This window comes from Perna viridis, chromosome 1 (assembly GCF_037379345.1).
Source record: "Perna viridis isolate PV_CMFRI_1.1 ecotype Kerala chromosome 1, ASM3737934v1, whole genome shotgun sequence".
Lineage (NCBI taxonomy): Eukaryota > Metazoa > Mollusca > Bivalvia > Mytilida > Mytilidae > Perna > Perna viridis.
Window position 1 is genome coordinate 34,830,731 of NC_142445.1, and position 14,505 is coordinate 34,845,235.

The following is a 14,505-nucleotide window of genomic DNA, read 5'->3' on the forward strand; positions in this document are numbered from 1 at the left end:
CAATTAAATAGCCATTAAGCTATATATCAAAGTAAAATGCAGTTTATGATGAATGTAGATGCATAATTACCCATTTTTCTTTAATTGACTGGAACCAACTAAGCGATTGTCGAGTGTTCATGTCGCTAGACATTCCAACGTGGTCTGTGTTTAGAAATTACATGTACTTCTTTTCTTTATAAATATATTTCTTTTTTCTCAAAACAAAAGTTTGCTATAAGAACTTTATTCATGTCAATAAGTAATTTAGTACAGAACCCAACGCTGACTTAAATCCCAACCAGCCGAATAATCATTATTCCGTCTGATGCATGCATGTTACTATTAATTTGATACAACCTTCGGGGGTTTCTAGTCGCATTTCTCATCTTCGTTACTTCAGTTAATGGACGTGACTTTGAATTTCAAAATAACTTAATGAGATGGACAATTCCATAAATGTAAGTTATTATTGATATTTCATTATGTTGATTGATTGATAGTTGGGGTTTAACGTCCGAGCAGCAATATTTCAGCTATATTCAGACGATGAACATGAAATGGATGATAAAATGGTGATGAAATGAAAAAAAAAGGATGGGACACAAGGATAATAGGGCCCACATGTTTTGATTGCCACTAGGAAAAAGAAGAGATGGGTACGGTCGGGCAATTTAGCCTCCTGTGGCGGAGCGCAAAGGTTCTTACTCCTATCGACTACCACAGCAGGATTCTTTAACGTGCGATTCTTTCCCAACACGGTGCACCACTATGGTTTGCGGTCAGGTTTTCCGTATTATAGCCTGACAAACCCAGCATGTAACACGCCAGGGGTACCCCATTGCACCACCCGGGGCACACATCCCAGTTGATCTGTGGATACAGAAAGAAGGGCGTTTCAGGCTATCATTGGTCAATTTGTGCTCCGAAAGGTACGATATATTATATAATTTTTTTTACAACAAAAGAAATGCCAAAACCGTCAGAAACCTTCCTCAGAATCTGCTAATGGATTTGTGTGTTCCTGACCAAGAAAAAAACTAATATTTTACTAAAAGACGCGTTATCTATTTTAGAAAATAAAAATAAAAATATAAAGGAGAACACCAAAATATTGACAAGTGGTGGGACGACTATAAACTTAGAATCTCAAAATATTCAAATACCCATCAGAAGACTTTCATGCTAATACAATGTAACAGATCTAAAATCTCAACTCCATTATTTACATTTTGGGTACAAACGTAAATTGTATCATTACTAGATATTTTTTTATCGTTTGTTTACTTATTGTAACTTAGTTTCATTAGCATGGTTGTGGGCATTGCCTACTCATTTTGGAGATGCGTTAAGGGAAAAAAATATTCGATTTTTAGTGGAACGGAGGGAAGATATTTTTTTTATAAAACAAGCTTAAAGTTTTTTACTTTCTTTATATTTATGGCCATATTATTATTTTTGCACTGATAAAACCAAGAAATTACTTTTTTTTTTGTCTTCAATTGTTGATGATATATGATAATAAATATATTACTCCGATTTGGTCGAATAATCTGAACTTTTTCCCCTCCTCATATTAGATCAAAATGTTTAATTTTAACGAAGCTCATAACAAAATATGCAATTCATAAATCTTTTCGTCCAATTAATAAAGTGATAATTCCCATACATGGCGTTGTGTTTCCCGGTTTGATTCCCGTATATTAGAGTAGTATCATATTGAGTTATCGTTCTTGGCAAAATCGATACAGAAACAAATTGTTATCGATTGATTTCTACGACAGAGAAGATACAGGTAGTGTATTTATCTTGTACATCATAATATGTATATGCATGTTGTTGCATGTTTGAAATCGGTGTCGTATATAAATCAATGTTCATTTCAAAATTTTATATTTCAAAACAATCATCTCGTACCATGACAAGTAGCAGGCCAAACATGTGAAAAATGTCTGTTTACAAATTCGAGGCTTATAATTTATAATATTGTCATCTTAATATCATAACCAACAGTATTGATGTTGATTATTTCTGTGAACAGATGATGTCTATTCGAACAATTTATCATACCGGTTTTGTCCTCGCTGAAAAATGCATCGCAAATGAAAGACACAAATAAACGTTAGGTTTCATTTCTTTATTCATTCTATTGACCTTAAAATTTCCAATACATAAAAGGGGAAAGACTCCATTGTTGTTATGATGGCTCTGTGCTACTTTACGCAATCATTTTATTTCCACATAATGCGTGCTTTACATGAACTGTCAATGAAGCAAGTCGAATCATACAACGCTGGAATGAAATGTTTGAAATTCTCATTTTATTGCTTTCCATCTGAAATGTTCTTATTTTGTACTAGTCGAAGAAAAAACACACATCACGATAATTAGTTTTCTTGTAAAATTAAGTTTCAGGCGACAAATTTCAAGTGGTCGTTTAATGTCGCTTAAGTCTCCGAATGAATCACACTGAGAATTAATCAGAGTTTTTATTGGTATTTAGTCTGACAAAGTTAAGCAATAATCAAATTTATTATAGTGCTGAACTTTTTGGCTCTTTTGTCTGCTTAAAAGTACTTCAGACTTTTTATAAAAATAATGGGTTATTTTGCTGAACGTTTTTGTAAATCATTTAGAAACTAGATTGTTGTGATTGACTTACCACGACACAGCATTTCAATACACCGCTGAAATAAGGGCTTTACAACGGCATTGCTTGAGTTATTGTCTTTTGTCCGGTATCATGTCCAACACTGATATTGATTTGTTGTATTAATAAAAGGGCATAATAGTTTTTTTCTAGAAAACTAGACGCGAAACACTTGTCCATCTAAAAAAAATAAATCAAAAGAAAAAGGAAACATACAAACAAACAAACAAATCCCAGTCTTTAATACATGTCAAATAATCCAATGTGTCCACTTGTAAACTTCTCAAATTACACTTTTATATGAAATGATGACATGTTCATTGACATGTTGGTGATATCTGAGTTGGACAAAAAAGTATAGAAGTACTACATATAACAAATACGATAAGTATATCGTGTTTATGTTTACGACGAAGTCACTCTTTTCTTTTATGCATGTTTTTTTTTGAAAATATCAAAATCGTCATAAAGTTGCATTAAAAAAAACAAACATGCCTGGCCTTTCTTAGTGGTGCACAGTAAATCAGTTGAGTAAAACATGTGTCTAACGACATGTAAATGGTATTATCTTACCAAAGGACTTTCCCTGTATTCTGTTCACACTGCAATTTCGAACAATTATATACCTTTTCCTAACAGGAGATTCTTCAAGGGAGGATCCAGATATTTTGAAAGGGGTATGGGTTTCTGGACGGTTCCAGAATAAAGGAAGTGCTATGCTATTTCCAGTATTTGCTCATTTAATGCAAAAATTTTAAAGGGGGTCTGACCACCACCGGGACCCCCTCCCCCCACTACTATCCACCACTCTATTTGACTCGGCTGTCTAGTCAGTTGAGCTACTGAAACTATGTAGAAACGCTGTAGTATAAAGTTACTTAAAATCTACTGTTACATTTATATATAAAATAGTTCATCGATCAAATTATTTTTTTTCTTAATACACATAACAAAAACAAGCATATTTATTTTAAAGGTTGAAAGGCGCATCATTAGGAGAGTTCAATCAAGAACAAAAATGTCAAAATTGTTTTCACCCATTTTTGTTGCTAGTTTTGTATTTTTTCTCTCATTAAACTACTTCAAAATTCATCTCTATAAGTTTAATGAAAATTTAGAACAACAATTAAACAGTTCTTGAAGTTGACCTTCTTGTACAACGTAGTATACTGAAATACTGAAAAAAAATGATCCAAGTCCTTTTATTTAGTATATGTTCCGAATGGTTTATATGCCATTGATAGCAAGACGACGTAGCTATCAGTGGCGGACCCAGAGGGGTTGTAGGGGGTTTGCACCTCCTATCTGTTGAAAATTTGTCATTTTCAGTGAGTAATATTGACAAAAACTGGCAAATGATGTCCTAGCATCCCCTTTTTTTCTGTCCAACCTCGACAGGCACCCCTTTTCAAAATATCTGGATCCGGCTGTGTTTGCTGTGTATAAACACATTAGCAGCTGGCCCGAATTCAATAGGCTAGTATTGGCGCTATAATAATAGACATAGGCAATTATATTGTGATTAGATGTCCTAAGTTAGAATGAACTATACATGTACATGTATACTTACAAGTTGGCAAATGGACTACGTTGCTTTTGAGTACTTGACCTTTTACCAGATGATGGAGATCGTTTTAGCCTACATGCATATGAAACATGTTATTTGCGCTTAAGCAACACCTTTTTCACACGAACAGATAAATTCATTAACAACTTTTTTGGCTATTTGAAATAAGAACTTTTGAAGGATCGTCTATCTTTCAACTGTTATATGTATTTTGGTATATGCAAATCCCACCTAATGAAATTTTACAGATGTCATAGTATTTTTAGACTAGGAAACGGTTGAAAAAATATACAAAAATGTGCCAAATGTTTAACTATTTCCCACTTAGTGGTGCAAATCATTTTGCCCTATCCTCTTGACATGCCTATCTTCTTACATCTACACCATGTGCATGTTATCGCTTGGATAATTTTGACGTTAACGAGTAGTAAGACTACATGCAGTTACCACTCATGATGTATCGTCGTTGATATAATCTACATTCGTATTTTTCATTAAAAATAAATTCAATAATCCCAAAACATGCCCGAAATTTCACAGTCGGATTCTTCTTTTTTGACATGACTCACGTATTGCAATTACCTATCCAATATTCTGAGTAGTATAATTATCTAATCGTATCAATATACATGTTATAAATCTTAGTTATTGAAAACAACCATTTGGATTTTCAATTATGAAAGCTCCTGTGATGCCTTGATAACTTTTTAACAAAAATTGCACAATAGCTATATTGTGGAAAATGGATCAAAGTTGTGATAAAAAGATAAGAATGTATGATGTGATGTAATTTTTGCAAGATTTGTGTATGCGTTTTAGAAAGTTTTAAATAAGTGCACTGCTTTAACAAAAGCCACTTTCATCTTCCCCTCCTATTCAGTTGTTTTCGTATCTTCAGAACCAACAGTCTATGAATTACTTTTACTTCATGTTTTTTAAACATAATTGAAACCATACCTCTGGTTTTTTGTTGATGTTTTGATTTTAAGGAGTGTGTGAACTAGTTATGGACTTTCATCTTATTTTTTTCGGAGCTTCTATTTAAGTCAAAATCAAAGTTTCCTTGAAGTGATAAACAAGTCCTTTCCTCACCTGTAAATCTATCCAAAACACCTCCACTTTTTCTTGTAATTTAAGAAGTTTGTGGTTTTAAGATTTCAGCAGTACAAATCTGTACTCAAGTAAATGAATGAAAAAAGGAGTGCTTTGAAGAATTTGATACCCTTCCTACATGTCTTTTTGTGACGTTTTCGTTCGTTTCTTTGTGTACGTTTCTAATTAGATCACCTTTTTTGAACTAAGCGAAACTTGTGTTCTACATCGCTGTGAACCGTTAATTACTATTCATTCTTCCAATATTCTCTTGCGTAATGTTTAAAAAACTTGTATTCATGATATTATTATTCTTTCGGTGCCTGTAAATATGCAAGATAAATAAAACAATTTTGAACTCGCCAGTCCTTTTTAGTGATTATTTCATTTTATATAAATCTTATTGAGTACAAGTATATGTATAGTGTAAGCTGTTTGGTTTAAACATGATTAACACAATTCGTGTTGTAATAGTTATTTGTTTTAGAGCGTTCGTTTAATACAACTGAACAAAGCAGTCAAATAAAGACTTGGGGAAACACCAATGAGGCAAGGATACGTACAGCGAATCCCTTCATAAATAATTAAAACCCACACAAATGAAAGGAAACATAAATCAATACTCGTACTTAAGTTCAAATCTGTCCAAAGATAAAAAAGAAAATGGCACAAGACAACAAACCATCTGGTTCCCTTAATGAAAAACACAATAATAAAATAAAGATGGGGAACTAGCTATCCCGAAACTGATACCTAAAATTTATTAATGAAAAAAATGCGACGGTGTAACGCCTTATAACTAATAAAAAGTCAGATATACCATTACTTTTTTTGCTTTTTTCGTTATCATATTTATAACAATTTCATATTTTCAGATATGCAATATGGCTTTAGGTAACATTTCACTAAATCGCAACTGCGTTGCAGCACGAATAGCCCTTGCGGTGTACCTGTCAGGATTTTTATGCTTTCTTATTGGCATAGCGACACCAAACTGGCTACATGTCGAAGATGGGTTACAGGGAGGACTCTGGAGTGCCTGCTATTACATTACAGGTGATGGGTGGATATGCAGTGAATACAGACATAGACCGGGTTCGTTAAATGAAATGATCAATAAAGAATCCTTACAATTAAAGATATAGCTATCCCTTATTGTATAATCCTTAATAAATATCATGCACATTGAGTATTCACACATAATATTAATTTAATACAGTGGAATATTCACCAATAAAGAAAATTTTTGTAACGCTTAATTCATGTTTGACTTACAAAAAAAAATACAACATTGCATATTATGTAATCAAGTGTAGATTAAGAACTTATAATTGAGGTCACTTCGGCAAGCTTCTTTTCTTTTCTTTGCTTTCGACTTCTTTTAATCTAAATATGCGTTACTGACATTCTAACGTAAACCCTTTATACATATGAAGACTTGAGAAAAGAATGTATCCTTGAACGCTTTAATTATTGCAGAAATATATAAAATTTTAATTCAAATAAACATATTTTAAAGAACAATGCTGGAAAACCTCACATTACTTTTTCTTTTAGTTATGAGCAATTCTGGAGGTAAAAGTAAATTCACCTGATCTTGTTGCACTATTAGAGAGCCAACTTTAGGAGGCGTGTCACAGGAAAAAACCTTGACAAAACAATTAAATGAAGGACAAATGCTTTGATATCAAAATTGCTATTTCAGAATTTCTCCCAGCAGTACAGGCTCTTGCGATAACAACTCTACTGTTTTATATAATACAGTTTGCTATCATGGTGACCGTTATCGTACTCATACTGAGAAATGTTAGTTTTGGGAATTACTGGAATCCTAAAAATATTTCAATGGTTTCGTCACTTGTTACATTTTCTGCAGGTATGTTATGCTAGAAATCATCGGAGTAACTATTCTTCAGAATGTAAAATCAAACAAGTTGAGAACAAAATGATCCTCTTTGAACGCCACTTCTGTCCTAGTTTTATCATTAACTTTGCATTTGAGGGGATAGGGATTAAAGGAGGGGTTTTCTTGTAACTCAATATGTATCAGACATCACACAGTTGCCTGAGTATGTGGTGGGGTCGAAATTTGAAAGTTCAAGTTGCGTTCAAAGCTACTTAGCAACGGTAGGTCACATCCGCCTTGACACTTACTGGGGTCGAACCTATTGAGGTTTCAGGACTTCTCATAATCATTCTAGTGCACTGACTACTTGATCAATTTTTATCTCAAATACTAATTGATGTGCTTCCTGCAGTACACTTGAAATGCAATGAGAATAATTCGGGTTTGTAAGTGGCAGACCCACTGTAGTTATAAGTATATACGTCCTTTGACTTTGAGGTGTAACTTTGTTACGTATCATTTCTTTCGGAAATGCCTGTACCAAGTCAGGACCGTAGATTTCCTGCTTTTAAGGTTTTACCCTGATTTTGCCTATTGTTATACAACTTTCCTTTGACTATTACTTAAAGTTATCAGTTCGGTAATTCAGTTATTACCGTTCATTTTCGCTTTATTACAAATCGTGCCCGGGTTGCAATTTTTTGGTTCGTTCATGACGGAATGTTGGTATTTGGCATGGGAATAAACAATCGAACTACTTGACACTTTGTGGCGTACAAGGGCCGGTAACCTTTGACGATGATCTTTACGTCAGATTTGGTTGGTTTTTTTTTTTGCCTTTTTAATGTAATTGATCTTATTGTTTTCACTTTGGATTTATTTACGGTGGGATCCATAGGAGGAGATCAGTTCTCCTCATGATATCCACTTAATTTCCTTTTCCTCTTTCCTTACAGGATGCTTTACCTTGATGACGCTAATTGTCGTTGCTATTAAAGGCAAGGATTATGTAATGGAATTGAAACGAGATCATTACGAACTATACACGTACCAACAGTTGGGTATTGATCTAACCGGAAGTTACTCCATTGGATGGTCCTTTGGTGTAGTAATACTTTCAGCAATTATTACATTTGTGTCATTTTCTTTGTTTATATTTGAGTACAGGCTACTGCAAATGCAAGTACCTATACCAACGGCGGAAGGATCTTGATGAACATTTCATAAAATTTGGCGTTGTGGAAGCCATGATGCTAAGCTCACATATCCTCGTGGAAGCAGTGTCGTTCGTTGATACCTAATTATAACTTTTTGACTGCTATGTCGACTTTGATGTTGTCTCTTCAGTCAAAATCAGGAGCGATGTATAGAAATACATATCAAAGATATTTATCTGATCATATTCATGCTCGGTATTCATGAACAAACGGCTTCAAAAGAAGAGCTATGTTCTTTGATTCCACGAGGAGCACAGCCATTTTCTTGTTAACGTAGATTTATGTAGTCTACAAATCTGAGTATTCATTGTGAAATTTTTAGACTACTTATTTTGTTGTTGAAAAGAATATAATATGAAACACGTCATTCTCTTCTCGAATGCTGTTTTGAAATGTCAAGGGACTTTGTATAGATAGACGACCTGACTATTGCAATGATAGGTTGTATAATGTTCTACTAACATGCACAAAGAAAGACAATCGGCGTATATCCATGCCTTGAAACATTTTTATCAGCACATGCTATCATGCTTTAAATTATATATATATTTTCGATAGCTTGTTGAGATTCAAAATCGAATTAACGTGCTTTATTTACCCCCAAGAAACTAGTACAAGAGAATATATCATTATGAAAAAATAAAAGAAAACGCACAGAAAAATAAAGGCTCTTTTATAAAGGAGTTTTAGCCGACCCGAACTCGTACCGCTGTGACATCTTTGGCAACACCGCCTGCACTAAGTCCAGCGCTCTAGACCACTCGGCCAGCTTATTAAGTAGATCCTGAACGTTGTATAAAAAACTGCTACAGGCGCCTCAAACTTTTTTAGAATTTATTTCAAAACAAACTCTATTTTCTTCGTCCACCTACCCTTACAATGTATCTTAAAAATTGGTAAAATTACTTTGAATAATAAATCATACTACACATGTACCATAAAGGTATTTGGTAGTGTAACCGATCAGGAAGTCGTGTTTCATTGGTTGTTCTATACTGATGCACGTTCTGATAAACTTTAACCGAGTCAAAGAGACAAAAGCATCTTGATAAGATAAACAAGTAGATGTTTTTTTCCATGGAGAGGCTATCAAAGGTTATGTAGAATATGCAAAATAGAAATAGCTGTAATTGTTCAATGTACAAAAATAACAACATTTTACAAAGGTCTAACAAAATTATCAATATTTTACGAAGATCTAACGATATTGTCAATGTTCGTAAGAAAATATTCGCCCGAAAATATTTGACTACCCGAGAAACGATATTGGGAAAACCCTGACACTAAGAACAACGCGATTTAATATACACTGTTTTTACCTCTCGTCATCTCATAAGCTTGATCTTTTTTTAGATTCATATGTTGCTGTGTGCTACTTTTATAATTGAAAATTCGTTTTAAAACGTGATGTTATACGGTTTGAAAAGGTAACAACATAATACGTATAATAAACACAAAAAAAAGATAACATCACAAATAGTGCTTTTTGGACATGTGCTTGAAGCATGTTGAATGATCTTGAATATTTTTTCCTCCGCAGTATAACAGGGTGAAGATAATCTGTTACTGCTACCTTCCATGGCCGTGATCAATAAGCAGACATACGACTGGTACTTTTATTATTTATATATATATACGAACGATTATGTAAAACTACTATGTATTGGTCTAACCCCCTATTCATGTCTATTTCCCCACTTTTAATGTGTCATTAATAGTACCCTCTGCATTTGAACCTGTTCAACCACATTTTTCCTCATGTACCCTTGTCATCTTAATGGTTATATTCTTGTTTATGTATACAGGTATGCCATATGTGCATGTAACACCTTTTTGATTTGTACAAGTATGTGGTTAATATTTGTTTTATTATCTGTTATCCACATTGGAATTTCATTATGTATTGGGAGTTATTTTGTAGCTGTTCTCATGTTTTGTATAGTTGTTTTACCCCTTATACATATTAATTTAATCAAAAGTTCACATAATAAAATATCAGTTATAAAGTCTCAAAATGTCCATACTCCGCCCTTTCTCAACGACTAACAATATTTAATCAAAAATGTCTAACCACTGTCATACCAACATATGAATAATATAGATGGTATAAATACGGACCAAGTTCGCAGAACATGGTAGATTACATTTGGCTGCAGCGATGTCAACATCACTTGAAATGTAAACAGCCTCAGGACTCCGTGCTATAGGAAACCATCATTAATGCAATATCCCACCACACCGATATTATCGTTTGACGTTCATTGCGTTGTAAAATATGCGATATTTTCCGCCAATGTAGGAGCACCAACAGAGGAATTAAATGGGAACCCGACTTTGAATTACAAGCATTTATTGGATAACAAATATACACGGACATTAGGATACATGGTTAACATTATTTGATGTGGAAAAGGAATTAGGAACTATTAACTTTAGTTGGTGAATACCAGTGAGGAAAAAAGCTATAAGTATATCAATAGAACCTACTAGGATGAGGACAACATAACCGAGAACATACCAAGTCATACAAGGCGTTTGATTAAAACACACAAACTGCTATCACCAGGGGTCAATATCATAGTTATATATCATACTGCTATCACCAGGGGTCAATATCATAGTTATATATCATACTGCTATCACCAGGGGTCAATATCATAGTTATATATCATACTGCTATCACCAGGGGTCAATATCATAGTTATATATCATACTGCTATCACCAGGGGTCAATATCATAGTTATATATCATACTGAGTAGAAACAAAAATTAAATTGATTTATTGTAATTATACATTTATCGTTCATTAAATGGTTTGTTCTACATGTAAATGCCTACAGTATACACAGGGACATATTTTTTTAATCAAGGGCCATCTTACTAACGGTCTACTCGACATACCTGTTACAATATTTTATTTGAATATATCTGAAATGGCAATAGTATACATTAATGTAGGTCACAAAAGAAATTTAACGTAAAAGTGTTTCCCCAAAATGTTTCCACATGCATCCAAATGATAAAATTTAAAAAAAAATGTTACCCAAGTTATTTCTCGTCTTAAATAAGAATCTTCCTACACAAGAAAAAATGCTAGTTGTTGAAGTATTATCACATGCTGTCACTGACTCCTCACATAAATCCGCACATGCCTATTAGCAACATAACTCGTGTATACTTTTGTAACATGAAAAAAATGTTCTGATAAGTATTGCTAACGCTGTAATACAAGATATACAGCCGAACACAATGCCAACAATCGCATAAGTACTTAATCTGAAACAAAAATAAATAAATCAAAAGTAAATGAGCATTAACAAGGAATGTCCTTAGTAATTATGACAATTACTATTCACTCAAAAGTCCGGCAAGTTCTGAGTACATTCCAACATACTTGTACAGAAAAAAAAAGATTTTTTTTATTATAAAAGTAATTTGAGCAATATAGGTTATTTGTATCTGTGATATAAAGTTACTTGGTACTGTGGAGTCACGAACATCTCATTAGTCTGAAGTTCACGATTATCGATTACTTTGATTAATGATAAAATCATAATAGGGGACTGGTATCGATTAAACATTAAGGTATGAGACTCGTCTAAATTTTTGACTAAGTTATGCTTACATAACCAACTTTTAGACCGCTGAATCTACCACAAAGTTGTTATATCGCACAACTTGGTCAACTACTAAAAACACATTTTTACAGAGATAAATCGATATGAATATCTTAGGATTTTTTCAATTATAATAATTTGCTAATGGAAATGTGAACAGAAACTATTTTGATGTTATTGCTTTTTTCAAATTATATACATTATCACTAAATGATCGTTAAATCTCAGTAAACCGAAAATCGGCAAAAAATACCGAAGTGCGAAAGGTGGGATATTCTAAATACACCAACATCCAAATACGTAGAGAGAACATGAAAATATAAAACAAAGACGAATTACAAACACGATACAGCGAACAGAATAAAATAAAATTACAATTAAAACAGAAAATAAGAAAAAACAAGACCTTACACAAAAAAAACTAAAGAACTAGCGAGAAACCGTGAAAAACATCAGGTGCCCCGTAAGTGTAAGTATGTCCTGCTCTTCTTGCGACACTCGTCATAATGCAAATGAGTGTAATCCAATAATAGTATCCGGGTAGTATAGCAACAATGGTGTAACTACCCAACACGAGTCACCAATGGGTCCCATCTAATGTTATTCACATTTGGGGTGATATTATTTAATTTAACAAAATATAATGCTGTACACAAAGAATACAGAAGAAATGGTGGAAATCAATCAAATGAAAGGTCATTAATTCAGCACAAGAGAAAATTATTAGGTTGTTTTGTTGCATTTCAAGAACCTCTCATTTTAAAGTAGGCGATATATAGTAATCAGATGTCCTTACGATTGTCATTCGTTTGGCTCTGTGTGTTTGTCCGTCGCACTTTTTTATTCGTAACTATCCTAGTAAACAGTGCAATGGGTATCCTTAATGTAAACTTGCTTGCATTTTGCCATGGAATCCAGTGAAGCAAGACAATGCAGAATGCATTTTAACTCAAGGTGCAGTTACACACACAGATAACTCAGTGTGCAGTTAGATATTGTACTTACCCATCATCTGAGGAGTTCTTGGAGTCATAGCTGTTACCGTAATTGTTTCTAGAGATGATGAGAACACTTCCACCCGATCTATACCCCCTCAAACCGAATTATACTGAAAATATCAATCATAGTACAACGGAATATTGCCATTCATTTAGGTTTATCATTTGACAAAAGTAACTACAATGTTATGAGCGCAGCAGCAAATATTGTTTAGTCAATTAGATCGATGGCTGGTAAAGTTGTAGGCAGCATGAAACAAATATCGGGTTGTCCATGGCAAAACTTTTTGTTGTAATAGTCAAATATAATTATGTTATTCAGATAATGTGGTCGCTTTTCCATATTGGCATCATGTAGAATGAAACTATCTTCAATCTTACATTCATTCTGCACAAAACTGCAGTTTGGGTGATTAATAATTTTTAATAAACTAAAAAATATAGGCTATAGTAACATGAATGGATAATATTTACTTAACTGCATATAATAGCCACAAAATTTAATATTGCTGCCTTTTTCAGAATTTAGCATCTTTTTTATGATGATGTGATATAGATAATGTTAATAATTATGATGAAAGTGTTGGTTTATGGTTGACAACACAATGAAAAGTAATGATAAGATAGAACTGTAAATAGTGTAAAATCGACTTCTTAAAAATGTGCTATTTTATTCTCAATTTTACATATTATGATGCATTTCATACTTTTTAGACAAAATTCTTAATGTCGCTACATTTTTGTAGCTTTAGACTTTTTTTTAAGAGGATTAGTTTTACACTTGTAAGTAGTGTTAAATGCATAATTATATCCGGATGAATGTAAAAAATGTAGTTTAAATCGACTTCTAATTTTACACTTTTTATTAATCTGAAATTTTCTGTTTTCGTTATAACATAGGGAAAAAAATACAACAAGCAAATTAAGTATCATATTTTACACCGATATACTGACCTGTGAATAAAATCATAAATACGAAAAAAGTGGACAGTTTTTGTATATTTATCCATTTCAATTTTACCTTTAAACAAGTACAATCAAATTTATATATTTAATCACGCGAGATAGATTACACAATCTGTTTCGTTTAAACATTGAACGGTTGATCTCAACTAGAAGTATGCGGAGGAAGATTGTTGCAATATTGTGTTATTCCTTTTTTCCCTCACGTACAAAACTTTCAACAAAAGAAGTTAAGATAATTAAGTTGCAAATCGACGAGCTTAATGCAATTTACGCGGTCTAGCATATGTCGATGAAATACAAAAACGATTAAACAAACGAATGTGGGGTCATCGTAGACTAGGTACTGCAATACCACACGGGCGTAATGACAACATCAAAAGTATAGGAAACATTCAAAGTCAATACAACAATAACATAAGTGTGATAAATTTATTTGACAAAAACAAGGAGACGGATAAGGAGTCATGGCTATCGCCAATACATCACTTAAGATACATTTGAACTTAACGCTTTTCTATAACTCCCACTATACTACACTCCATTTACAAAACAAATATTGACACTCTAGTTTC

At 33.1% G+C, this 14,505-nt stretch overlaps 1 protein-coding gene and 1 long non-coding RNA gene across 4 annotated transcripts; one reads left to right on the forward strand and one right to left on the reverse strand.

Annotated features, from left to right (window-relative positions):
* The first annotated feature begins 1,727 nt into the window (after nucleotides 1–1,727).
* LOC148628500 (uncharacterized) lies at nucleotides 1,728–11,101 on the forward strand. Of its 3 annotated transcripts, none has more exons than XM_088588602.1 (4): nucleotides 1,728–1,774; nucleotides 6,164–6,383; nucleotides 6,994–7,164; nucleotides 8,091–11,101. In XM_088588602.1, the coding sequence occupies exons 2-4, from the start codon at nucleotides 6,173–6,175 to the stop codon at nucleotides 8,345–8,347; spliced, it is 639 nt and encodes a 212-aa protein (XP_088444728.1). In that variant the 5' UTR covers nucleotides 1,728–1,774; nucleotides 6,164–6,172; the 3' UTR covers nucleotides 8,348–11,101. The 3 variants fall into 3 exon arrangements, with proteins under 3 accessions (XP_088444728.1, XP_088444747.1, XP_088444738.1); XM_088588621.1 differs by having other exon boundaries at nucleotides 9,892–11,101; XM_088588612.1 differs by having other exon boundaries at nucleotides 6,164–6,344.
* On the reverse strand, nucleotides 2,165–4,332 carry LOC148628501 (uncharacterized). The gene is made up of 3 exons (XR_015919344.1): nucleotides 4,200–4,332; nucleotides 2,642–2,809; nucleotides 2,165–2,272 (listed from the first exon to the last, which is right to left on the reverse strand). It is a non-coding gene; the product is annotated as an uncharacterized LOC148628501 (long non-coding RNA).
* Nucleotides 11,102–14,505: the final 3,404 nt, after the last annotated feature.

Coding starts and splice junctions, on each gene's coding strand:
- LOC148628500 (XM_088588602.1), top strand. CDS start 6,173: ATGGCTTTAGGTAACATTTCACTAAATCGCAACTGCGTTGCAGCACGA. Junction 6,384..6,993: donor TGAATACAGACATAGACCGG/GTTCGTTAAATG, acceptor TTGCTATTTCAG/AATTTCTCCCAGCAGTACAG. Junction 7,165..8,090: donor ACTTGTTACATTTTCTGCAG/GTATGTTATGCT, acceptor CTTTCCTTACAG/GATGCTTTACCTTGATGACG.